This window comes from Naegleria lovaniensis (genome assembly GCF_003324165.1).
Source record: "Naegleria lovaniensis strain ATCC 30569 chromosome Unknown tig004, whole genome shotgun sequence".
NCBI classification, from domain to species: Eukaryota; Heterolobosea; class Eutetramitea; order Acrasida; family Naegleriidae; genus Naegleria; species Naegleria lovaniensis.
This window is the reverse complement of record NW_025407826.1, coordinates 737,442-760,532: the sequence shown is the minus strand read 5'-3', so window position 1 is coordinate 760,532 and position 23,091 is coordinate 737,442. Positions and strand designations below refer to the sequence as shown.

General features: G+C 37.0%; 13 protein-coding genes across 13 annotated transcripts; 7 read left to right on the top strand and 6 right to left on the bottom strand.

The window, feature by feature from the left end:
• Positions 1–64: 64 nt before the first annotated feature.
• On the top strand, positions 65–2,696 carry C9374_011545 (uncharacterized protein; the record flags this gene model as incomplete). Its single annotated transcript, XM_044687212.1, has 2 exons — positions 65–256; positions 324–2,696. The coding sequence occupies 2 exons, from the start codon at positions 65–67 to the stop codon at positions 2,694–2,696; spliced, it is 2,565 nt and encodes an 854-aa protein (XP_044554714.1).
• A 125-nt stretch (positions 2,697–2,821) lies between these two features.
• On the top strand, positions 2,822–5,537 carry C9374_011544 (uncharacterized protein; the record flags this gene model as incomplete). The annotated part of the gene is made up of 2 exons (XM_044687211.1): positions 2,822–3,583; positions 3,687–5,537. 2 exons carry the CDS (start codon positions 2,822–2,824, stop codon positions 5,535–5,537), a joined length of 2,613 nt encoding a protein of 870 aa, XP_044554713.1.
• A 217-nt stretch (positions 5,538–5,754) lies between these two features.
• Positions 5,755–6,606, top strand: C9374_011543 (uncharacterized protein; the record flags this gene model as incomplete). The annotated part of the gene is made up of 1 exon (XM_044687210.1): positions 5,755–6,606. One exon carries the CDS (start codon positions 5,755–5,757, stop codon positions 6,604–6,606), a length of 852 nt encoding a protein of 283 aa, XP_044554712.1.
• Positions 6,607–6,656: 50 nt separating this feature from the next.
• C9374_011542 (uncharacterized protein) lies at positions 6,657–8,217 on the bottom strand (the record flags this gene model as incomplete). Its single annotated transcript, XM_044687209.1, has 4 exons — positions 6,657–7,259; positions 7,323–7,581; positions 7,654–7,968; positions 8,075–8,217. The coding sequence occupies 4 exons, from the start codon at positions 8,215–8,217 to the stop codon at positions 6,657–6,659; spliced, it is 1,320 nt and encodes a 439-aa protein (XP_044554711.1).
• A 262-nt stretch (positions 8,218–8,479) lies between these two features.
• On the bottom strand, positions 8,480–9,943 carry C9374_011541 (uncharacterized protein; the record flags this gene model as incomplete). Its single annotated transcript, XM_044687208.1, has 1 exon — positions 8,480–9,943. One exon carries the CDS (start codon positions 9,941–9,943, stop codon positions 8,480–8,482), a length of 1,464 nt encoding a protein of 487 aa, XP_044554710.1.
• A 1,684-nt stretch (positions 9,944–11,627) lies between these two features.
• C9374_011540 (uncharacterized protein) lies at positions 11,628–12,974 on the bottom strand (the record flags this gene model as incomplete). Its single annotated transcript, XM_044687207.1, has 1 exon — positions 11,628–12,974. One exon carries the CDS (start codon positions 12,972–12,974, stop codon positions 11,628–11,630), a length of 1,347 nt encoding a protein of 448 aa, XP_044554709.1.
• A 181-nt stretch (positions 12,975–13,155) lies between these two features.
• Positions 13,156–13,639, top strand: C9374_011539 (uncharacterized protein; the record flags this gene model as incomplete). The annotated part of the gene is made up of 2 exons (XM_044687206.1): positions 13,156–13,219; positions 13,383–13,639. 2 exons carry the CDS (start codon positions 13,156–13,158, stop codon positions 13,637–13,639), a joined length of 321 nt encoding a protein of 106 aa, XP_044554708.1.
• A 161-nt stretch (positions 13,640–13,800) lies between these two features.
• On the bottom strand, positions 13,801–14,547 carry C9374_011538 (uncharacterized protein; the record flags this gene model as incomplete). Its single annotated transcript, XM_044687204.1, has 1 exon — positions 13,801–14,547. The coding sequence occupies one exon, from the start codon at positions 14,545–14,547 to the stop codon at positions 13,801–13,803; it is 747 nt and encodes a 248-aa protein (XP_044554707.1).
• Positions 14,548–15,039: 492 nt separating this feature from the next.
• On the top strand, positions 15,040–17,869 carry C9374_011537 (uncharacterized protein; the record flags this gene model as incomplete). The annotated part of the gene is made up of 2 exons (XM_044687203.1): positions 15,040–17,615; positions 17,707–17,869. 2 exons carry the CDS (start codon positions 15,040–15,042, stop codon positions 17,867–17,869), a joined length of 2,739 nt encoding a protein of 912 aa, XP_044554706.1.
• A 192-nt stretch (positions 17,870–18,061) lies between these two features.
• Positions 18,062–19,912, bottom strand: C9374_011536 (uncharacterized protein; the record flags this gene model as incomplete). The annotated part of the gene is made up of 1 exon (XM_044687202.1): positions 18,062–19,912. The coding sequence occupies one exon, from the start codon at positions 19,910–19,912 to the stop codon at positions 18,062–18,064; it is 1,851 nt and encodes a 616-aa protein (XP_044554705.1).
• Positions 19,913–20,296: 384 nt separating this feature from the next.
• On the top strand, positions 20,297–20,747 carry C9374_011535 (uncharacterized protein; the record flags this gene model as incomplete). Its single annotated transcript, XM_044687201.1, has 2 exons — positions 20,297–20,485; positions 20,616–20,747. The coding sequence occupies 2 exons, from the start codon at positions 20,297–20,299 to the stop codon at positions 20,745–20,747; spliced, it is 321 nt and encodes a 106-aa protein (XP_044554704.1).
• Positions 20,748–21,031: 284 nt separating this feature from the next.
• C9374_011534 (uncharacterized protein) lies at positions 21,032–21,586 on the bottom strand (the record flags this gene model as incomplete). Its single annotated transcript, XM_044687200.1, has 1 exon — positions 21,032–21,586. One exon carries the CDS (start codon positions 21,584–21,586, stop codon positions 21,032–21,034), a length of 555 nt encoding a protein of 184 aa, XP_044554703.1.
• A 345-nt stretch (positions 21,587–21,931) lies between these two features.
• On the top strand, positions 21,932–23,002 carry C9374_011533 (uncharacterized protein; the record flags this gene model as incomplete). The annotated part of the gene is made up of 1 exon (XM_044687199.1): positions 21,932–23,002. The coding sequence occupies one exon, from the start codon at positions 21,932–21,934 to the stop codon at positions 23,000–23,002; it is 1,071 nt and encodes a 356-aa protein (XP_044554702.1).
• Positions 23,003–23,091: the final 89 nt, after the last annotated feature.

The following is a 23,091-nucleotide window of genomic DNA, read 5'->3' as shown; positions in this document are numbered from 1 at the left end:
AAATTTAAGTTCACCCGCCAAAAAATTTACGATAGGTTGAGAATCAAAAAAGTTGCTAAAAAAAATGTCTAATGTGTATTATGAAGGCCTCTTGTCGGAGGTTTTGGTCGAGTTGAGAGATTTGCTGGTGGTGGGAGAGAATAAACTGGCAAACAAGGCCAATCTCCCGAAAAATATATTGGAGCAACAGGCTCTATTTAATCAACATTATCAATCGTTATATGTAAAATATGTAAATCTATACAACAAGATGGAGGTACGTTCGGAAATGATATATTCTGTTGGGAAATTGTAAATCTAACTTTGATTTACCCTAATCACAGATGTGTTACGATCAAATGCTTCAACCTCAAAAAAGAGAAGATCTCAAAGTAATTCTTGAAAATGTTATTGGTAGAATTTTGGAAATTAAATCAATAATCATAAAATTGATGGGGGAGTTTCCTGAATTTGATGAAATTCTAATCGACTTGAAACTGGATCCGAATGAGCTCGAAATTAGAATTCCTCGATTTTTACATGAAGACAATGAAAAAGAAATTAGGAGAAGGGAAATTCTACTGGACGTTTTGAGAAAGAGACCAAGCCCTAACGGCGACTTTCTTGCCAGAACTGACCCCAGCGCTTCTCAGAACACCCAAAAAAATAACACGCTCACCATCAACCAAGCCATTCTCATCATCCAAACCAATGAACGAGGCCGGCAAGGAAGAAATATTGCTCGAATTAAACTCGAACAAAAATTGGGAGAAGAACGAAAAAAGACCAAAAAAGATGAGGACATGGACTCCATCATGGATGAAGCGGCCATAAAAATTCAAAAAGTATTCCGAGGTTTCTATTGGAGAAAACGAATCGACCGAGAGAAGAGAGAGGAAGCAAAGTTTCTTGGCATGTCTTTAGAAGGAGCAAAAAAACAACAACAGAAAAAAGAGGTTCAAAAAGAAGAACCAGCTGCTCAAGAAGACACACCTGTCAAAATTAAAGAAATGGATCATTTGGGAAGAGCCAAACGAAAGATTAAGCAAGCAGAAAACAAGAGAGATTTGGAAGAGCAGAGAATTAAAATGCGATCTGCAATTTTGGAGGAAGAAGGACCGCAAATGATAGAAGACATGCATGACGCTCTCATGGAACAAATTCTATTGTATAGACAAGAAGGTGACGGTGGAATTCCAAGGTTTCCTTCAGAGTCTGATGGTGGCTCGAAAGCCTTCATGCAAAACATTATTAAGGCCACAGAAGAACAGAAAAAGCTGTTGGCAGAACAAAAGAAGGAAGCCCTAGCTCCACCAAGTAAGAATAAGAAGGGAGGAAGCGCTCCAGCCTCATCCACAAAAAAACCTCCTGCAAAAGGAGGCAAGGACCAGCCTCAAGCAGAAGCTACTCCCACCATGAAAGACGAATCAAAATTCATCCCTACCATTTCCGTACTACTCAAGCAGTTGGTCGAAAAGTGGAGAGATCGAGTGAGCTCGCTGGACTTTGATCAAAAGTTTGACAAGTCATTATTGCGAAAGGAACTCATGGAAGGTGACAAGGGTATTGAAGAAGAAATTCGCAAAAAAGTTGACAATCAAATTCGAGAAGAGCTCGATAACTTGAGATTGCAACTCGAAAGTGAAAACCCTCCAAAAAAGCCTGCAAAGCCTGAAAAGCCTCCTGCCAAACCAAAGGAAGAAGTGAAAATGCCATCCTCTGAAGCATTCTTTTCAGATTTGGCGTCCATGGGTATTATCACCAAAGTTCCTCCTCTAACTTTGGATTCTTTCTTGGGTGAACCTCGACTTATTGGTTCCATTCTAGAGTGGGAAGAGCCATCCCTCGCACAAATCCGAAATGTATGCCAAGAAATAATTCTCTACATGTCCACGCCTACAGTTCACAAAGAAGCACCCCCTTTACGATCCATTCTCTTCTACGGCCATAAGGGCACAGGCAAGACCCATCTCGCACACGCTATTAGTCATGAATTGGGAGCTGTATTCTTTGATTTATCTCCTGCCGTCACTCAAAATATTTGTACAGAGCAAAGCGAGGCAACCACCATGATTGGAAAATTATTTCGTGTCGCCAAGGACATGCAACCTGCAGTAATTTATATTGACGATTTTGATACCATCATTAAGGGTAAGGGAAAGGGCAAGACAAAGGCCAACATGAAACGTTTGAGAAAACCACTCCTCACCCAAATGAAGGCCATGACACCTGACGACCGAATTTTAATCATTGCCAACATGAACGAGCCTTGGGACGCAGACACAGCTCTCTTTGGTGACTTTTTCGATCGCATGGTTTACACAACTCTTCCAGATTATTCTTCATGCAGAGTCCTATGGAGAACCTTGTTAGAGAAGGCCATTTCTCGTCCCTTAAGTGAAGAATTTGATTTGCACACTCTGGCTCATATTTCAACCAACTACACTGTTGCAAGCATCAAACTGATCATTGAGAGCGTAATCAATGAAAGAAGAATTGCCAAACTTGACACAAAACCACTTCAAGTGGACGAATTTGTTGTACCCTTGTCAAAAATCGATCCAATCTATCAACAAGACGACTTGAAGATGAAGCAATTCACTCAAAAGCTTCCTCAGAAATACCGAAAGAAAACAAAAGAAGAAAAAGACAAGGAAAGACAAGATCTTGAAGCGAAAATGGCAGAAGAAAAGAACAAGAATAAAAAGAAGAAGTAAGCATGTGATGTGAATTTGATGCATGATCGTCGAGTCGAGTTTCAAGTCAAAGGTACTCGAGAACTTGAACTTTTTCAGCAAGTCAAATGTCATAACACAAAAACAGTTTCAACAACACAAAAAAAATGAAAGCCAAAGTTTCATTGCTCCGTGGACAAGAATGTTTTCCCTTCAAATCCATTATCAGCCATGCCATGGCTTGCACTCGGCTTGATCCCTTTTCCAACGAACAACAACAACAGCACGACCTTTCGAATCATTCCTTCTTTTCTCTCTTTCTATTCGGAGGTCAAACGGATAACAAACGAAGCAATGCCTTGTATGAAATTAAAATCGGAGGACCTCTCAATGAGCAAGATCATCTTGATGAAGGAGAACACAATACATCCTCCTGTTTGTTATTGCAAGAAAATTTACAAAAAAGGAAATTAATGACTTCTTCCATCATGATTCATCAGGTTGAAAAAATTGAAAGCACTTCTTCCCCAATGCCATCTGCTCGATCGCATCATTCAATGATTTTTAGAAAACCCAACCATGAACATTTAGAAGGATCTTTAGTGGTCTTTGGTGGTCAAGATGCACAATTTAAAGCTTTGGGAGATTTATTTGAATTTGACATTGCCACTCGAACATGGACACAACATTTGGAGACCAATCGTCAAACGAATTCAATCACATCTTTACAGAATAATAATAATACTAGTGGAGAAGTGATCCTTTGGCCTTCGAAGAGATATGGTCATTCTATGGTTTATCGTTCCAGTGTGGATTCGATTGTGATTTATGGAGGAATTGATACCATGAATCGAACCATTCAAGATTGTTTTGAGTATAGTTTTGAAAGTCGAAAATGGAAAAAACTTGAAATTGGACTTCATAGTAAGGTGAGGATTTTTTTAATTTGAAGTTTTAACACACTTTCTAATGTCAATAATAACTGAACACTTAAATACTACCAAATTTGATGAATGTCACTAAATGTAACAGTCCACATCCTTGTCACTTGCCAATGTTCCAAGTACAGATCTGAATAGTTTAAGACCAAGAGCCAATCACAGTGCTGTCATTCATAACAAATCTTCATCAAAATTTCTTCAATTACATGCTCTCGGTCAGGACAATAATGAAGAAACATCTGACACGATGATTATTTTCGGTGGAAATAATGAAGAAACATATTTCAATGACATGTTCTCGATCAATTTAGACAATTTGACAACAAAATCCATTTTCACCTCGACTCGATCCAATCTCGTTTTTCCACGAATCAAACACACCTCCATGATTCTAAGAGGAGAGAAAATTCTAATATTCGGTGGAAGTTTAAATTACAGCTATGGTCTCGATAAAACCAATGTTGCAAAAGGATTTTTCATGAATGTCATGGGAACTGTGGCACCAAGAGCAAGTATCGATGCGTCTCTCATTGCTGGAGCAACGAAAAACAATCCAATCGAGTTGCAATATGACATGGACAATACTGGTCTATCTTTGGAAGAAGAGAACAAGTATTCCTTTGGAGATATTTCACATCATTCGACATGTGCCATTTCACCAAGTAGTTTCATTCTTGTAGGAGGTCAATTGAATAGTGAGAAAAAAACAGGTACTTTTAAGAATGACAAGATTTGGCTTTTCCATTTGAACGACGTTGAAGAAGTATTGAGCCGTGTGGGAACGGAACAAGATTATGTGAATTTTGGAACACTGTTTCACAAACGAATGCAAGACACATTTGGAGATTACATTCCTATTGGATGTGACATTAAGGTCAAGGTTCTAAATGAAAAGACCTTTTATCTTCACAAATTTATGCTTTCCCGATTTTCCTATTTCAGAGAATTGATTGAGAAATTACAAGATAATGAAACACATCAGTCTTCATTCAATCACGGGGAGAACATTTCAGAATTACATTTAAGCAATCTCTCTGTCGACACATTTAGTCACATTGTCGATTACTTGTATGGCATGGATCCTCCAATTTTTAACAATCGAGAAGAAATGGTTCGTCTCAATACTTTTTGTGAACAACACAACATGCCATCCATCTGCGAGTACATTCATGGAAAGATTTATACGTTTGAAGATGATTATTTATTACCATCTCCTGCTAAACAATTAATTGCATTTTTGAGAGATGTTTTCAAAGGAAAATATCCAGAATTATACAAGTATTTCACAACGACCATACGATTGATATTTACAAGTACAAATACTGTGTTGAAGGAAGGAGGAGAGGAAGAGGAACAGATTTCACAAATGGAAGATTCAACAAGAACAACATTTCATGACATTCGAGTTCCAATGCCAATTTTAGTCACCAATGATTTTTTCCATGCCTGTGTTCGAGATTTGTGGTTGAAAAAACGACATCAACATGTTGGCGATGATCGAGTACTTGATTTTAATGTCAACAACAATGATCATTCCCAACAATTTTTAATTGAAATTGACAACACAATATTTCCATATTTGGATGACCCTTACATTCCCATCATTGAAGAATACATTTCAACACTCTTTGGAATTGACGCTCGAATTCATTCTGCAGAAGATGACACTCTCATTGCTCAACTCATTCAACTCTATCTCGTTAGTAATGTTTTTAGTGACACCATGTTGGAACAAGAAATTATTTCACGATGTAAGAAGAGAATTTCATTTGAAAATGCATTTCAATTGTTATGTTTTGCTCATCAACATCCTTCGCCGAATGATGTGTTTTTTATTTATAAGGAATGTATTCGAGTTTTGAAAGATGTCTTACCAAGTGCTGATGTGGACAAAATTGTGCAATTACTACAGTTGGAAATTTCACAAGATGAATCGTGTTGAACATCCAAATTGATGATTTGAAACAATTGAGATCTTAATAATATTAATTAATTAATTTTCCATTTTTAGAAAGGTTTAAATTCATTCTATTTTGGTTATTTTCCAAAACGAGTCGTGTTTAGACACAACATGCACTCGAGAGCATTCCCAATTCCCACTCCAAAAAAACAAACAAATTCTCTCAAAATCAACATTTTTCTTCTTAAAAACACACAACATGGTAGAATCCACAGCATTATTCGATGGAATTCAATTTTTAATTCAAGATCACAAATTGATCAAACAATTATTTGACCAATGGCACAATTCTTCTTCACAAACGGACAAGAATAACCTTGTCGAACAATTTATTCGTGAAATTTGTATGCATGCCTCAGCGGAGGAACGATATTTATATCCACTCATTGCTGAAAAGATTCAAGGAGGAAAACTTCTCAGTGAAAGAAATTATTTAGATGATCAATTGAATAAGGAAATGTTACAATTCTTACTCGATAATGTCAACTCTCAAAAGAGTGACATGGATCGATTTGTGTTTAACAAGACAGTCGAGAAGTTTATTCAAATTGAATTGGAACATTTGCAACAAGAGGAGGAAGATGTTTTTCCAAGATTGAAAGCTGTCTTGTCACAGCAAGAATTGGTCAATTTGCACGGTGATTTACAAACTGCGAAAAGTAATGCTCCTACTCATCCACATCCAATGGCACCCATGAAATTTGGAAGTAAGATTTTACATCCTTTGGCAGGTGCCATCGACAAGTTGTTAGATTATGGAAGTAAGCCCCATACTGAACCTCTTCATACGACAACTGCCACTTCTACTACTGGAAGCGAGTTGAGTGGAACAACAAGTAGTGGCACCACAACGTTCAGTGGTCCCAGTGAAGTGAAACAGCAAGAACAATCCACTCTTCCTGAAGAGAAGCCACTGTTGAGTGAGACCTATGTTCCTGGCACGAGTCAAGTCTCCGATGAACAGAAAAAGCAATCTTATGGCTTTAATATTTCAGACATTCCTGTAGAGAGATCTGATCAGACTTATACGACTGATGTCATGCGTATTTAAGTCCTGTAGAGTGTTTGTTTTTATTGTACATCATTCACATGTTCGATCGATTAAACCTTTTGAATATCTTTAAGGTTACTCATGCTGTTCGTCTTGAGCGACATGTCGTTCATTTCATGTTGCAATTCATGTTTGTCTTTGTGAAATAATCGTTGTACTTCCTTTAGTGGGTGATAAATGCACAACAAAATAATCATAAATCCCAAAACTCCAACGTTTGAAAAAGCATGATAACACAACAATGAGAATTGCCATGAGATGGCTCCTGGAATAAAACACAATCCAATAAATTGTACAAAGAAGAAAATGGAAAGTCCTAACTGTAAACTCAATACTCTTCGAAGTGCTTGCTTTTTCATTTGATACGTTCGATCTTGCTCAAGAGTTGCTTTTTGAAGAGATTTCAAATTCACATTACTATCTACCGTACATTCCTTGGTTTGTAACTCTGAAGAAATTGACGTATTGTCACAATCAGACAAATTCGAAAGGTTGTTATTATTTGAAATGGCTCTTGGTGTGGAATCGCTGCCAGACACTGAATCAGCGTCTGTAGTGGCCAATGCCATGGTAGTTGCAGTCTTTGTGATGATCATCTGCTTCACTTTTTGCTTACTCCGTCTTAAGGTTGCCAATAATCGAAATCCAAATGTCTATGTTAACGTTTTCACAATATTGCCATCAATATTCATTGTAATCAAAACACAACTACTTACATTCAATAAAACTGAAGTTGCAACCAATCCCATTAACAAAATAATCATGGGTGATGTGAAAATAACAATGGAATAATCGAGTGATGTTTTTGGAGAGAGTGCGTTGGGTATAGTTCTTAGAATATGCAGAATGAGAATCACCATGACATGTCCTAATAAAAACAACACAAACAAGACGACCAAAATGACAATGAGGACAGCAACACAAATCTTGTAAGTTTTTTGAGAAATATCACCTGTTGCTCGCGACGTAGTCATGCTGTTGTGACATGTAGGTGTTACGGGTAAATGATTTGTGTTTGAATTCCATCACATGCTGTTAAGTACTTACAAAGCAAAACTTATCAATCCCATGATGAGTATTTGAGTATATAACAACACAGCAGCCATCGATCGGTCCACCATTTTGATCCAATTATTCAATTGAAATGCTGTCCAATAGTCTGGGTGCAAAAATGACAACTCACTGGCCAATCTTGTCATGTTTTGAAAAGACGCAAACAATGACAAGGCAAACAACATCCAGAAGAGAGCATGTTGATTTCTTTTGAGTTGCTTGTATTGCACTGTATAGGAGATTACAGCAAAGAGCAAGACACCTAGAAATATCAAAATGAATGGTGAATCAATCCCGGCAACTAACTCGCTGGTGGTACGGAACAATTAATTGTTTTTCATTTCCACAAATCATCATCAATTTGACACGACGTACATGATGATATTCAGTCAGAGAGACCATGTAGAAAACATACCTGTACAGATCAAATTTAAAAGACGTCACATTGCTGGTGGATTGTTGTTGCAATGGTATGATGCTTGGAAAGAGTATGACGCCGTTTGTTACCACCGTAGCGTCTTGAGGCTTGTCGTCTTGTGTGGTGAAAAATTGCAACATTGTGAGGCTTGGAGTTTGTTTTTTGTGTTGTTGCTTCTGTTGAAACACTGGTCCTAGGAATGAGCTTCTCTCTTTTTTCAAAATGTCAAATATTTCTCTTTTTGAATGGGATGTTTTGCCTTTTCGAGTGTGTCATGAAATGACAAAGAATCCCTGCTGTTAAATGTGAAAAAGCCACAAAGCCTTGCATTCGTTTTTTTGCCTTGTTGTTTCACGAACAGGAAGCCATGTATTAAATTTATCGTTCATTCAATTCAAACTTTCATTTCTTCTTTGGAGTGAAAACATGAAAGGTCAACCCAGTAGACTGGTCCTTAATGGGTTGGTGTGTCTTGTCGAAAGGGTGGAATGTCCATGAAGATGAGGATGACGAGGCAGTGTTTGTATGAATGGGAGGCGATGATGATTGCTTGTTTGTGCTCTTGGATGAAACATTGCCAAATTTAGTAACGTCCTCTGGATGGGTTTTCACTGTCGTATGATTATTGATCGAGTTGGGGTCGTGATTCGCACTGCTTCCTCTCACATCTTCCTTACTCGTGGCTTGTGTTGAAACAGCAGATGAAGACATTAAAATTCCTGCATTACTTTTCGAAGAAGAGATATTGGATGAAACATTAATGGACAAGTTATTACTTGGTACGTAGCCTTCAAAGTCAGAGCTTGTAAAATTGGAAAATGTTGCATTTGTTGTGGTAGAACCTAGTGATGTTTTTGAGCTTTTCAAAACTCGAGCGGATGAAGACTCGGTACTTCCGGTGCTGTTTCTTTTTTTAGTGTTTTCCAATGTTTTCATACTGGATGATGGAAGATAATCAATGTGTGACAGTGGCTGGGTGTAATTGTTGGAATAGTCGGTAATTTTAAATTGACCTAGGTGGTGATTTACGGGCTGTTGTTGTGAGATGTTTACAGTGGAATTAGCTGACGAGGAGGAGGGAGGACCCGTGCTTTGCTGTTGAGGTTGTTGAGGTTTCAGCAGAGGAATGGTCATCATCATACTCTGCTGCGTCAGCTTTGATGCCTGTGTGGCATGATTGGAATTTGGGGTGGCTTGTTTTGGCTCATAATTTGAAAATTGGAAAACAGTGGGAGCATGACTCTTTTTCTGTGGTGTCTGCTGTTTCATCGATGAATGAGAATTATTGTTGCTACTACTACTAGCTACAAAATTATGAAACTTGATGCTTTTGTTCTTCTTAGGAGGTGATAAGTGCTGAGAGATGTTTGGAGGATTGAACGGCGTTGTTGTGGGCATTGCTGTTGTGTTCGTTCGAATTTCTGTAGGTGGAGATGAAATGACATCATGCTTCTGTAAAGCCTCTTCTTCTTGTTGTGGCTCGTTATGATGATGAAGACTCTGATGATTATGATCCGTTACAATTTCTTCTTTTTTGGGCGATACAAATCCGATGAACGAAGATGGTGTTTCCGTTGTGCTTGTTGTTTGAATTTCATTGTTATTATCATGATGATTGAATTTGGGAGTCAAATAATTTATGTTGCTACCAAACGAAGAGGGAGAAGCAAAAGGCAAAGATGATAACAACAAGGCTGCCGTTGAGGCAGATAGGGGAGTGCTATTGCTGTTTTCATCATCCTCTTCATCATGTGTTTTGCAAACCGTCAAAGAAACATCCGATGCTGATGATGATGAAGGAACCTCTTCTTCTTGTTGTGCTTGGGATATCACTGATGATCCATGATGCGAATTCGTTAAACTCATTTTTCTTTTAAGAGCAACCACTAATTTTCCAAATTTGTCAACGAATTCAAAAACAAGCAAATGCCAAATTTTCCCGGTCCTCTCAAAAAGTGTCAAAGGACGAATTCGAATGGCAAAGCAAAACAACATGAGATGGTGCAACGTCAACGCCAAAAGCAAGTCCGTTCATCGAAATGATGGATTGTGAAGGTCTTCTGTAAAGAGTTGTCTTTTCCTGAACATTAAATTAACCTTTTTTTCTCTCCCGTTGTTTATCTGTTATTTAATAGCTAATGTTACCATGGAGTTTATTTTGAGATACTGCTTCTTGCTCGTCAATGAATACCTTGCGCTGTGGTCAACAACAGCCATTAAGGTTGAGTATTAAGAATATATCTGCAAAAAAAAAATGACAAATCAAACCTTTGACGAAAAATTTCTGAAATGTTATTTGACCCAGCTGGAAAAGAAACACAACCATCATTGCCCAAAAATTACTTCAGTACCACCATCATTCTTCGAATTGGGATCCTTCGAAGAAGTACTATGAAAACTCAATGCTGTTAAAGATATTCTTGGTATTTCCATCGAAAACAAGGATCCCCTATTCAACCATAAAATCACTCCTTTACGGTACCGTTTGCTTGAATTCGCTTTTGCAAAAGATGAATCAGCAATGATGAGAGCTTGTGAGAAGCTTGTAAAAATTTTGAAACTTCGAAATGAGCTTCGGGTTGGTGTTCTTTTTCTTTACTTGCTTCGAAGAAAGACAAGAAAAATGTAAATTCGTTAGAAATTGGAGACATCTTAAAGATACAGTTGACAGAGAATAACCATCTAAAACTTAAGATCACTGATATCATTGATGACTGCTCTCAAAAACCAGTGTATGAGGCCATTATTTCGAATGTTGATAACGCTCCAAAGCTTGTGGTCAAGTTGAACAGAAGCAACGACAAGGTTCATCATCCAAAAGGTTCTTTATTTTTGGATTATATTAATGCCTCTAATGTACTCCAAAACTAATTGATTGGGAATTGTGTGAGATTTTTACAAGCTACGACACAGAAAACGAGTAGTGTATTGGACGATTGCACGAGGTGACTTTGGAATCTGAGTATGGTACAGATAACTACAATGCTCCAGAAGAAAGTCTCAGACAAGTTGATATCACCAAAGACTGACATTTTTTCAACGGGGCTTGTAATAATTGAGTTGGTTTTAGGTAATGAATTGAATGACACGGAGAGGAAACTGTGTATTTCACATTCAAAGAAATTTTGGAATTCAAAATTCAAGAATTCATGCAATCGCATCCGAGACAACTTGTTTGAGACATTGCAACTCATGCAGAAAGAACGACCCTCAGCTGCAAATTGTTTGGAATTGCTTGGTTTTCATAGCGATGAAAAAGAGATCATTGATCATTTCAAGTCATTCGAGAAGTACTATACAAAGTACATTGAACCACCACCGTGCAAGATTCAACCCCGTCGACTGTTTCAAATGGTGCCTCAAAACGAAAGTACCAACAAAAGAGTGAACCATGTTTTACGTGACAGTATTGAGGAAGAACCAACTTCTAAGAGATGTAAATAGAACATATGAAACATGTCATAGAGCAATGAATTTATATGAAATAAATCACGTAATAATTTCAGCCTTCAGGTGGACAATAGTGGACATTGTTCATCCCATTTAATTATTATTTCTCTTTATTCGAGGGGACATGGTAATTGAATTTAGAAAAAACCTCATTCCAAACTTCCTTCGTGTATATATTGCTCGAATCATTTTCATATAAATAAAGTGGTTCCATGACATGCAAAAAACTGTGAATAGTACTATCAGCTCCATCCTCGCTTGAATCGGTCTGAACCTTTACCGCTTCAATAAGTACAGCAGTGGTTGCATTGGGTTGTTGTTGTTGTTTCTTATTAGAATTCTTCTTCTTACTCGAGGACATGTTTGATGGTGATTGTTGAAGATTTTCTCCATTTTCAACATGTTTAGACTTGTCATTTTCAACCTTCACATCCGTGATTCCTCTACGTTCACTCCTCGAGAAGACAAATTGCATTCTTCTCACTTCCAACCTATACTCTCTCAATGTGACGAGAATATCTGACAATCTGCATGCACGATGAACCATTACAAATAGTCCATAATTTTTAAGTAACTTTGCAGCACACGAAACGACGTCTTTCAAGTTGCACTTGATTTCAAATTTGGCAATTGAGATATGGTTGGAATGATTGATAGTCCCTTCTTCAGGTTTGAAATACGGAGGATTACATGTTACAATATCGAATTTTCCTCGATCGGCCGGTGTGACAAAATCCTCGCGTGTTAAATCATTGTGAATAATTTCAATGACCGAGCTCGATCCCTCATTAAGCTCTAATGTTTTTTGTGCCAATGCAATAACATCATCCTGAATCTCTACTCCTTTAATGATGCATGGAAGTTCTACTTTTGCAAACCTCGAATCAACACTTTTGTCATGTATCGAGCATGTTTCTCTAATCTCTGATGATATTTGTTCATCATGATTTGCAATATTTTCATTGAACTTGTCATGACTTAACATTTCACTCAAGTGTGGTTCCATATTTTCTGGCTTTCTTTGCCTCATCACCGAATTTAAATATCTGTTCTTTTTTTCTTGTTCAATTTCCTCCCTTTCCAATGCCAGATATTTCAATCGGTAATACAGTAACATTGGAATTGCTGCATTTCCAGTACATAGATCCATAATTTTCAATGGTGCGTTATTCTTCTTAGCAACTACACTCTTCTTTTCCAACGGAACAAAACCTGCCAACAGAACAGAATCCACGGAATGAGTACAAACTCCAGATTGTTGAGCGAATTTAATTTTTGGATTACAATACGCAAAATCAATTCGGAAATTTGTATGTTTTAATTTTGGTTCCATAGCATCATCATGCTTTTGGTCATTGGATGAATTGGAAAATAATTTCATCTCCATAGAAGGAGCCTCCACATCTTTTGAAATTTCGTTTGAAACAACGACATTAGGTGATAACATTTTTTAAAGTGCAATTTTGAAATTAAAAGATCATGATGATACAAAAGACTCGGAATTAACTTTTTTCAACAACCGGTTATTGGTACTCAACAGAACGTCATCCAAAATTTAAGAATTAATTTTTTTGTAAATTTTTTGTTTGAAAAAAATACGCGCATCACAAGACCCCACATTGTGAAGAATGTCTCTCGGAAAGTTGTTGAATAGTTCGTCGGAATGGAATAACAAGGAAGAGGTGTTGAAAAGTATGTGTGATTCTTGAATAGAAAAGGGTGGACTAACTGTTTTGATTTTTTTGATGTTGTTGAACAATCATCATGATGTTATTATTTATTTACAATAATTGTTATCCATATGATTTTATTATTTATAATGGTTATCTGTCATTTTCAACATACCAATGAATAGCCATCTATTGGATTAAACAAATTTATGCCATTCTTTGTGGATTAGTTTTCGGAATCACTCCCATTCTAGGATTTATTGGATTTGCTAGCTTTGGTGTTTCTGTAGCCCTCATTTCATACAGTGTGGCTTACACCATTATGCGAGTTTCTCAGAATGTCATTGATTCATCCAGTACTGTCATTACTGAAGGAATGTTTCCTGCATTAACACTTTTCATTTTGACTTGGACTTGCACTTATTCTTATTTGCATGCCTAAATAGCTGTTCCAATTGAAACAAGCTTCTCAACTTTTAAATTTTATATTCTTCTTAATAATAATAATTTAATTATTTTGAAATATTTTGTGAATTTTCCCAATGTTTTCGTGTCATGATTCATGTCAACAATTAGTGACACTTGGTATTCTGCCATACACAATTACAACTTGTTATTTCCATTCATTCTTCTCAAATACTGAATCATATTTGCAAGCCTTTCATCATCCTGTTTTTCATATTTCAATCGATCATGCTGTAAATACAATTTCTTCTTTCCTCCAAACCAATCCTCATCAATTATGCTATACCAATCTGTGTTTCTAGCAAATCCATCTCTCACAATCATGTGCTTTCTAAAGGTTCCTTCATATGAAAAACCCATCTTCTTGGCAGCTCCACTCGATCTCTTATTTCTTTCGTCACACTTCCACTCCACTCTTGAATATTGTAAAACTTCAAATGCATAACACATTAATAAAAAACAAGCCTCCGTATTGACATTTGTTCGATGGTATGGTTTTGCAACCCAAACAGCTCCAATTTCAATTCGTCCATGATCTGGATATGCATTCATGAGACATAAATTTCCAATTTTCATTCGAGTTTGATTCTCCACGACGGTCCAAGAATAATATCGATTCGGAACGGGCGTCGTTGAAGATGATGCACTCGTAGCTACTCGTTTCTCTAATAATTGTTGAAATTCCTGAACATTTGGAAATGGAGTGACAGAACCACCCATATACAAATATTCCCAAATACTTTCCTTCTCTGGAGAACCATGACTCATGTCGTAGAGTTCAGAAGCATCTTGAGAAGGTTGACACGGTTGAAGAGTAATGTATTTTCCCTCCAGGACCACCTGGGATGATGGAATGAGAGCGAACGACGGAGTGTGAATGGACATTTTTTTCTTATGGCTGAGAAATAATTTTCTATCGGACATCTTTTCAAACTCGTTGAAATCAAATCATTACTCACGGAGACATGACTCCGTCCTTTGAGGGGTTGTAATTTGTTGATTACAAAACCTTTGCAAAGGTGTGACGTGTTGATTGAAACAAGTTGAAAAGTTCAAATTGATTAAAAAATCTGGTATTTTGAACAGAAATCAATCAATTGCTCTATTCTTTAATTTATTGTGATTGGAACAAAGGAGATATTTTGAAAATGCTACACATGTGTTTGTGGCTGTGATTGAAAGTTTGGCATTTCCCCCAAAAACAATCGGAATTTCAAACGATTAAGGTCCCCTTAATTTTCCATTCTATCTCGTCTGAACAAATACTCGAACAAAATTCTTGTTGATAAACTCTTGAACATCCCTTTTCCTTTTCACTTCGGAAAGTTGTTGCAATTGCCCGAAGAAGAGATCTTCAAAGAGTTCCAGTTTAAAAAAATGCTCACGCGTTCAGACTCCGATTTTTCTTCTCCGAATCATCATCAGAAGGTGGTGGTTAGAGAGGATGAATCATCGGCACTGAGTTCAGCGGCATCAGCAGCAACAAGTGTAACCACTACCACAACAACAACAACAAATACAGCAGGACAACAATTAAAACAGCGTAACACACAAAATATTTCATCAAAATTAATCAAGCCTGGTGCTTCTCGGAAAGGTCGAGGCTCTTCTGTGATCCGATCAAGAACCACGACATCATCAGTTACGGTCTCTAATACAGAATTGAATAATAATAATAATACAACTACTGCTGAGAATATTAACAATGTAAATTCAAATTCCGATGAAAATGTTCAAGCCAATGATGTAATGCAACTTCAAAATAATAACAATAATGCACAGATTTCATCCTCTGTACAAAGTAATTCCAGTATGGGTGGAAATTCTACGAGCACGAATTCAATGGGTGGAAATAGTGTCAATAGTACAAGCTTTATGAGTGGTATTGGTATTGAAGGCTCCTCACCTCTCACTGCCATGGTGACACCAACGCATCACAACAGAGGTTTTTCATTGCCTGGCCTCACAAAACAACAACAGATGGAACTTTCACCACAGGCTTTTTCAAAACGTTCTGGAAGTATAGCTACAAGTTCGAGCTCACCAATCAAGCCTGCTTCTAGTAAACTAACTTCCATGATGCAATCTCATTATGGGCTTGCCACAAGCCAAAAACCAACATCCACAACAGCTGTCAATAATTATAATAAGAATGGTATCCTTGTGACACAATTTTGTGAGCAAAAAGGACCGTCATTTGTGTTTTGCACACAAATGATTAATTACATTCAACATTTGAATGAAACTGAGAAATTTATTGATGATCACAAACAACAGTATTGTCAAAGAATCAATAGTACACGCTCTATTTTTGATGATAAAAGTTCAACGGTGATTGATCCGTCACATGAGCAACAAGGACGTGATCAATCATCATCAATAATGAATGAACCATCGATTAGTACTACGAATACTACCACCTTTAATGAACCAGAGACTATTCCATCTTTAGCGTCAAAAGACTTGATCATACATCTCCAACAAAATAATCCTAACTTATTTGTGGCAGAAAATTACTCTTCCACGCCCAATTCTAAAACCGCAGACTCTACACAAGATCACTTTCAACAATTACTCATGCTCTCCTCCATCGAGCATTTCACAATGGACAAGGATAATGATCGAATATTTGTGAGCTCACATCAAGAAAATTCCACATTTTCTGCACATTTCAAATCTCTCGCCATTCGAAGTACCTCAGCAGAAATATCTGTTGGCCAAGGACGAGAAGGTCCTGTACTATTCGGTGACGAAATTAACGGATACAATTTTGCATATATTTTCAAAGTCAAGGACAGCATGGCACGAGGATTTGCTCGGTGGTTTGCCTTTGTCCTAATGGATCCTTCACTTTCACTTCTCTCTATTAGTTGGCCTTTTCTCAAAACTGGATTTGGAAAAATTGTAAAACTCATTCGTACACGATCACAGCAAGTGTTTGTTGAGGAGAAGGAAAAACAAAAACGATCTGGCTCCACCAATGCCCTCAATGAAGAAGGAAACAATGTAGAAGATCATGGATATAAATTTTTCCATGCTGGAGGCCCACTTTCTGCAGATTTATTTCGACAAAAACGTTCCAAGGGACCAATGCGAGATTTACCCATTCTGTTAAATTACCCAAATTTTTATGCAGATTTACATTCTTGCTTTGCTGGATTACTGCAATCATTCCAGAACAAAATTTCAGAAGTTCAAATTCCAAATATTCCCTATGAAAAGATTGACATGCAAAATTTTCAAGCACTGCATAAAGTGTCCTCGTCTCATCAAATGCAACGAATAGAGTCATTTTCGAGCATTGTGAGCGAAGTGAGCGAATGGGACTATTCAGGTGGTTTTCATACTCTTTCTGATTTTTCAAGACTCATTTATCAATGTATTTTAACAAAACTCTCTCTGGATGGTAGTAATAACAATTTGGACAATGTCACACATGGGATTGACTTGATTGATTCAGATGACTTGATGGAAGAGGCCTTTAATCAAAGCGAAGAAATAATTCGTTCGATCATTTATAATGTAATTATTGGAAATCAACTAGTTGTGAGAGGAGATGATGCACAATTACGAAATGAAATCTGTTTGCTATTTAAGAAATTAGTGCCTCCACACTGCGCCAAGATCATTCTCGATAGTGAAACGTACAAATATCCGTACGATGCTAATTTTTTAACCGTTCCAACTAGTGTACATATTTCTGATAGTATTGTAGATTTTAAATTTGTAATTTTAATCAATGTGACGGGATCGTTGGCATCCTTAGAGAACATTACCATTCACACCGAAGAGGAGAGAAAAGAAACAACTCTAGGAAAAGAATTTGAATCTCTATTCTTTCAAAATTTTTATCAACAAGTTCAACAACAACATGCATGCTTTAATGTGACGTTGAGCAATATTTTAGATATGGAACAGCATTTGATACAGAGTTTGGTTCATGATTGGACAAGGTAGGTGATTTATTTTTGATTGACGAGATGTTGAAGCTTGTTGATTGTTAAACACCCTAATGGATTTATTTGACGTAATTTCAAACAATAGAAAGGCAATATTTTTCATTTACTTTCAAAAGAATAAGCTTCTCAAAGAAGGTCATCAACAAGGGAAACGCCTTAACGTTCATGATCACTCCATCCTGAATGAACATGCTAATGAGATTGACATTCCTGTATTGAGATATTTTGCCAAATCGCATCATTTCTAAATTTTCGACCAATGAGTGGTGAATTAGGAGAATTTTAAGGCCTCTGACTAGGGTTTGGATTACTTTTTCAGAACTGGTACTTTTAGATGATCCAGAATACTAGTCAAACATGAATGGACATTTGAAAGTTGTCACATCAACACTGCAACCATTGCTATTGAATATAATTTATTGACTCATTAGGCTTGACAGTTAAACTCCACTTTTTGGTATCGTGAATGAGATTGGTTTCGACTCCACTATGGAATATTTTGGCTTGTAACTACCAACACTTGGAAAGTCATTATGATTCGCCATGTCTTTTCTTCGTCTAGCTCTGGCCATATCCACAAATCCCTTCTTGAGATTTTGTCCTGGTTTGACCTTTTCCAATACTTCATTTGGATCGAGTTGGAAATTATGCTGAGCCTTGAACAGCTTGGTCTTGTTATTGTCTCTCGGCAGTTGACATCGAATGAGTGGATCTCCCTTAATACGTTGTTCAACAAGTGTTCGTGAAGCGTCATAAAAGATGTCAATATTTTCCTTTGAATATCTCATTTCAATTGGTGCCTTGCATTTTTCTCGACTTGTGTCTGTTCCAAAATTGTGGGAATGCGTCGATTTGCTCCAATCCTCTGGAGAGGTGTAGAATTTGTAATTTTCATCGATTTTTTGTGATTCCAAAGGTTGATTTGAGGAATTCTTCTTCTTTGGCTTTGGCATGCAAGAAATGTTTCTCACTCGTTCATACTTGGAAGAGGCATTCGACTGCACATGGTAATCTAAATCATTTCCGAGAGGAGGTTTCGTTGCTAGTTTTTGTCTATCCAGCTGCTTGTCAATGTAACACATAAATGGAATGTTAGGATGAGTTTTCGAGTAGGCATTCATTTCGCTGTTGAGACCCATTGATTCTCCTGCATTCTTCTTATCCTTCTTGAATCGTTCGACTTCCTGCTCAGCATCTCGTTTCTTTTGATATTCAGAAGCGTTGAGTTGATTGTAATAGGCGCTGGGAGTCCATAACATTCTCTTGTAGGGTGGCGTCTCTTCTCGTGACACTTGCTTTTCAAAACTAACAACTCTTTCAAAGGTTTGACGCTCATTTCCGGGTACGGTCGATAACTTAAGGGTATCTTCTGGATTGGAATGTTGTAAAATGTTCCAATTGGGCATGGAGATTTGTGGATTGTTTTCAATATCGGTCTTGACCAGTTCAGTATTCATTCGGGAGCCTTTTCGTGCCGTCTTTCTATCACTGGAAAGGCCAAAATCAACAATTCCTCTCGATATGGTTGGACTATATACATTGGGATCAACTGTTTCATATACTAAGTCTCCGATAGTTGGCTTTGTTTTGTTGACATAGAGTTCAGAAGCCTTATTTCGATCGAGGCTCTTATCAAAGCGTATCGTTGAACGATCCTCCTTGAATTTGGTATAATCTTTTTGAGGACCAGTCTCTAAAAACTCATTCTCGTATGAAAAGCCATTCTTGTGACTACCATGACTTCTTACGGTTTTAGATTTGAACTGATACGATGTACCCTTTCCGTCATTGGTCGATAATTTTTCTCCTTCAAGATAGTACTTGTAATTCTCATCAATGGTCGGTGGAGTTTCATGATGTGGAACCCATTTGAGTACGAGTTCCTTTTTATCAATCAAACTATAATTTACATCGTATTGTCCTGGTGTGGTTTGAATATTTTCATCTTTCCGATAAATAGGAGCATGATCTCTCTCGATGGCCTTAAAACTTGATGTATATGCAGTTTGAGGCCGTTTCACCTTCTTTTCAATCGTATTCTCCAATGCTTCTTTTTGTTTAGCTCTCCGACATAATTGAGCAGACCTCATTTGCCGATCGGCAATCTTCTTTTCATTCTCATCAAAATGAATATACAACTCTTTCCGAGAGCCTGCCAAAAACGTTGCACTCGAACTTCCGGCCTTACTTTGCGACCGGTCCACAGAGCCCACAATTTGAGCTACTTTTTTCATGTAATCCTCTTCTTGAGCCAATACAGGTCTCTGTGGCAGCAAGAGAGATTGAGTCATTTTTTTTTTTACTGTTTGTTGGACTCCAAAAAGAGATTTTCCGTTTTGTTCGTTAAAAACTAATTTACAGTAAATTTAAAAAAGAATTAAAGAGGAATTTTTAAATACATACATTGTTTTGGGTAAAAGATGAGAATTATGCATAAGAAAGTTGAAAACACTCATTACCGTTCGGAAGAAGCTTGAGTCAATTAAAAACTTGGTGTTGACAAGTTCTCATAAATTACAAAAAAAAGTTCCCGCGCTTTCTAACCGTTAAATTGATGTTCGAAATAAGCATCAACACTCATCCAACAAAAAAAATATTAAAATCTCTCTCTGTACAAAACAACCACCACCACCCAATCCACCACTCTACCTCTCTCTCGATACAACTACACCACAATGGCCGAACACGATATTAGCAAGGAAATTAACTACAGCGACAAGTACTATGATGACCAAAACGAATATCGCCACGTAACTTTACCACGTGATTTTGGCAATCAAGTTTATAAACATTTTGGTGGACAATTACTCTCTGAGAATGAATGGAGAAGTATCGGAATTGAAATGTCTCGTGGTTGGGTTCATGTAAGTGTTTTTGTTGTTTTTTATGAATTTTTACTAATACATATTTTTATTCATTTACGAATGGTTTAAAATCATTACGTCTTTTAATCTCCAAATACATGATCAATACATATTGTTTGGAAACTTACAGTATGGATATTCTCCATCTGAACATCACATTCTCCTCTTTTACAGAAAATATTCTGGTACAGGTGTCACTCCTCGTGTCAGACAAGAACAACAATATCAAAAGATTATTGAAGAACGAGACCAAAATGTGTAAGCTGAGTGCGTGCCACAGGCTGAATCAAGCTTGACAATCCAAATTCGATGAACACTCTTCATTGTCCCACATGATGATCATGTTAATGTCATGGATCATTTTCTTATTGGACATTGAATAAATACACACACCTTGGTTTGTTGTCATTTCTTTGAACACAGTTTTTACATCCATCACTCTGAATTCATGTCCACTCGTGAAATGATCAATAATGTTGAATATTTAGATTTTCCAAAAGAGAATGATCATTATTGAACGTGGGTGTTCCTATTGGATGAAACTTTTTATTCCTGACCATATATTCTTCCAGAACCAAAGGGACCAGGGAAATCCATATACTTGGGTAATTCATCATGAAAATCAATCACTCGATTCTCATAATTCACATGATCCTTGGGTGTGAAAAATTGTTTCATTCCTTCATCTTGCTCGAATTTATCCCTCGGACAAAATTCCTTCTTGATATCATCAAAAACACACACCAAAGTACTCATGAATGGATAATCTTGACCTCCCTGAGCCACATATCCACCACAATCTCCACAATAATAACCTTCAAAAGTTTCTGAAATTTTACACACTTTCAATGCATGTTCACGACCTGAAATCCATTCGAATTTGTCTTTTGGAACACCAATGACCAATGACACGGGAGCTGAAGTGCCCAAACGACAACATCGACAATGACACAAGGAACAATATTCATACGAGTTGCCTTTCACTGCGAAACGTAAATGACCACATCGACAAGATCCAGTTCGGATAATGTCCTCGTTGATAGTGGTGGTGTTTGTTGCAGTGGTTGATGATGCTGTTGGTGGTTGTTGTAATTCTGTCATGTGTGAAAGGGAGAGATTGTTGTTGGTTGTTGTTGTTGTTGTTGATTGGTTTTTTAGTTATTAGTTTGAGTGAGAGACGAGCTCGTTTTATCCAGAAAAAGGTTTCCGAAAGATGCGCAGGACTTCCAAAAATCAATGATTCTCGATGAAATTGGTGAATATCAAAAAGAATGAGAAAGTTCGAGCATGCTCTCGAACAAAATTATTATAACTGCCTGAATATTTACAGTTTCAAAAGCTTGGGAAAACATTTGAGCTTCATTAATCCTGATGGGATCTCATTCAATCTTGATTTTGATCATTGGCTCATCATCCTTTTCAGAATGCAATTTCAAGTCAAAGAAAATGCCTCGATTCGAGTTTCCCCTCACTGGCTTGCGAAAATTTAAATTAGATAAATCCTCTCCATTCTATGCCTCGGATCGAAAGATTTTAAAATCAAAAGCAACCCAACAATTGACAGAATTATTGGAACGATTCAATTATATATTGATATTGAAAATTTCGGGAGTGGAACAAACTGAAATTCAACAATTAAAAAGTGCCTTCTCCGATCATTGCGAATTATATTCAGAATTTTATGTTGGAAAACATTCTCTCACTCGATTGGCAATTGATGAATTCATCCAACGGATTATGGTAAAGAATGAAAATAGAGATCATGTTATCGATACTAATAATTCATCATTTCAAATACATTCATCATCAACATCACATCAGAAAGATCAAGAACAACTTATTTCAGCTCTTAAACAATTTAAAGAATTACTTGTTGGAGAAATTGCATTATTATTTACCAATTGTGAGGATTTTTCTGCGTTGAAAAAAGTAATGTCCAAACATTTGAGCGTGAAAGCAGCTCGAGTTGGGACTGTTATGAAAGAGGATGTCTATTTTCAAGGGTCTACCGGATTGGATCCTCGTTTCATGAATGTTTTTCACATCAACAATATTTATCCAAAGATCAGAATGGGACAGATTGAATTCGAGCGGAAGGAAAAACTCCTTAAAGCTCGAGAAGTTTGTACCATTCAAAAAATCAGAATGTTAAACATGTTAAAATTGAAAGTAGTTCATGACCAAGTAGAACCTTTGTATTTGTTTAGTAAGAATGATGCATTTGTTGTCAATACTGAAATTTTGGAACGTGATTGGTTTGAGAATTGTGTGGAGAGCGCCAATCAAATAACAGCTCTTTCAATGGAATGTTCGCTTGTGAACGAGCTCACAATCATTGCTGATATTAAGAAGGGAATATTCGATTTGGTAGCACTGGACACCGAAACCCAGTGTGAAATGCGTTACATGATTCGAAAAGTGACACCGCCCGCTAATGATGATGACTCGGAGAGTGAGGATGACCAAAATCTTTTTGAGTCTGAACCAGAATTTGACTTGTTGGATCTATTTTCTTAATCATTTACAGTGGTAAATTTTGAGAGTGGGGGACGAATTTTCATCATTGACATCATGTTGTTGTTTTGTTCACACAAATTCCATCAACA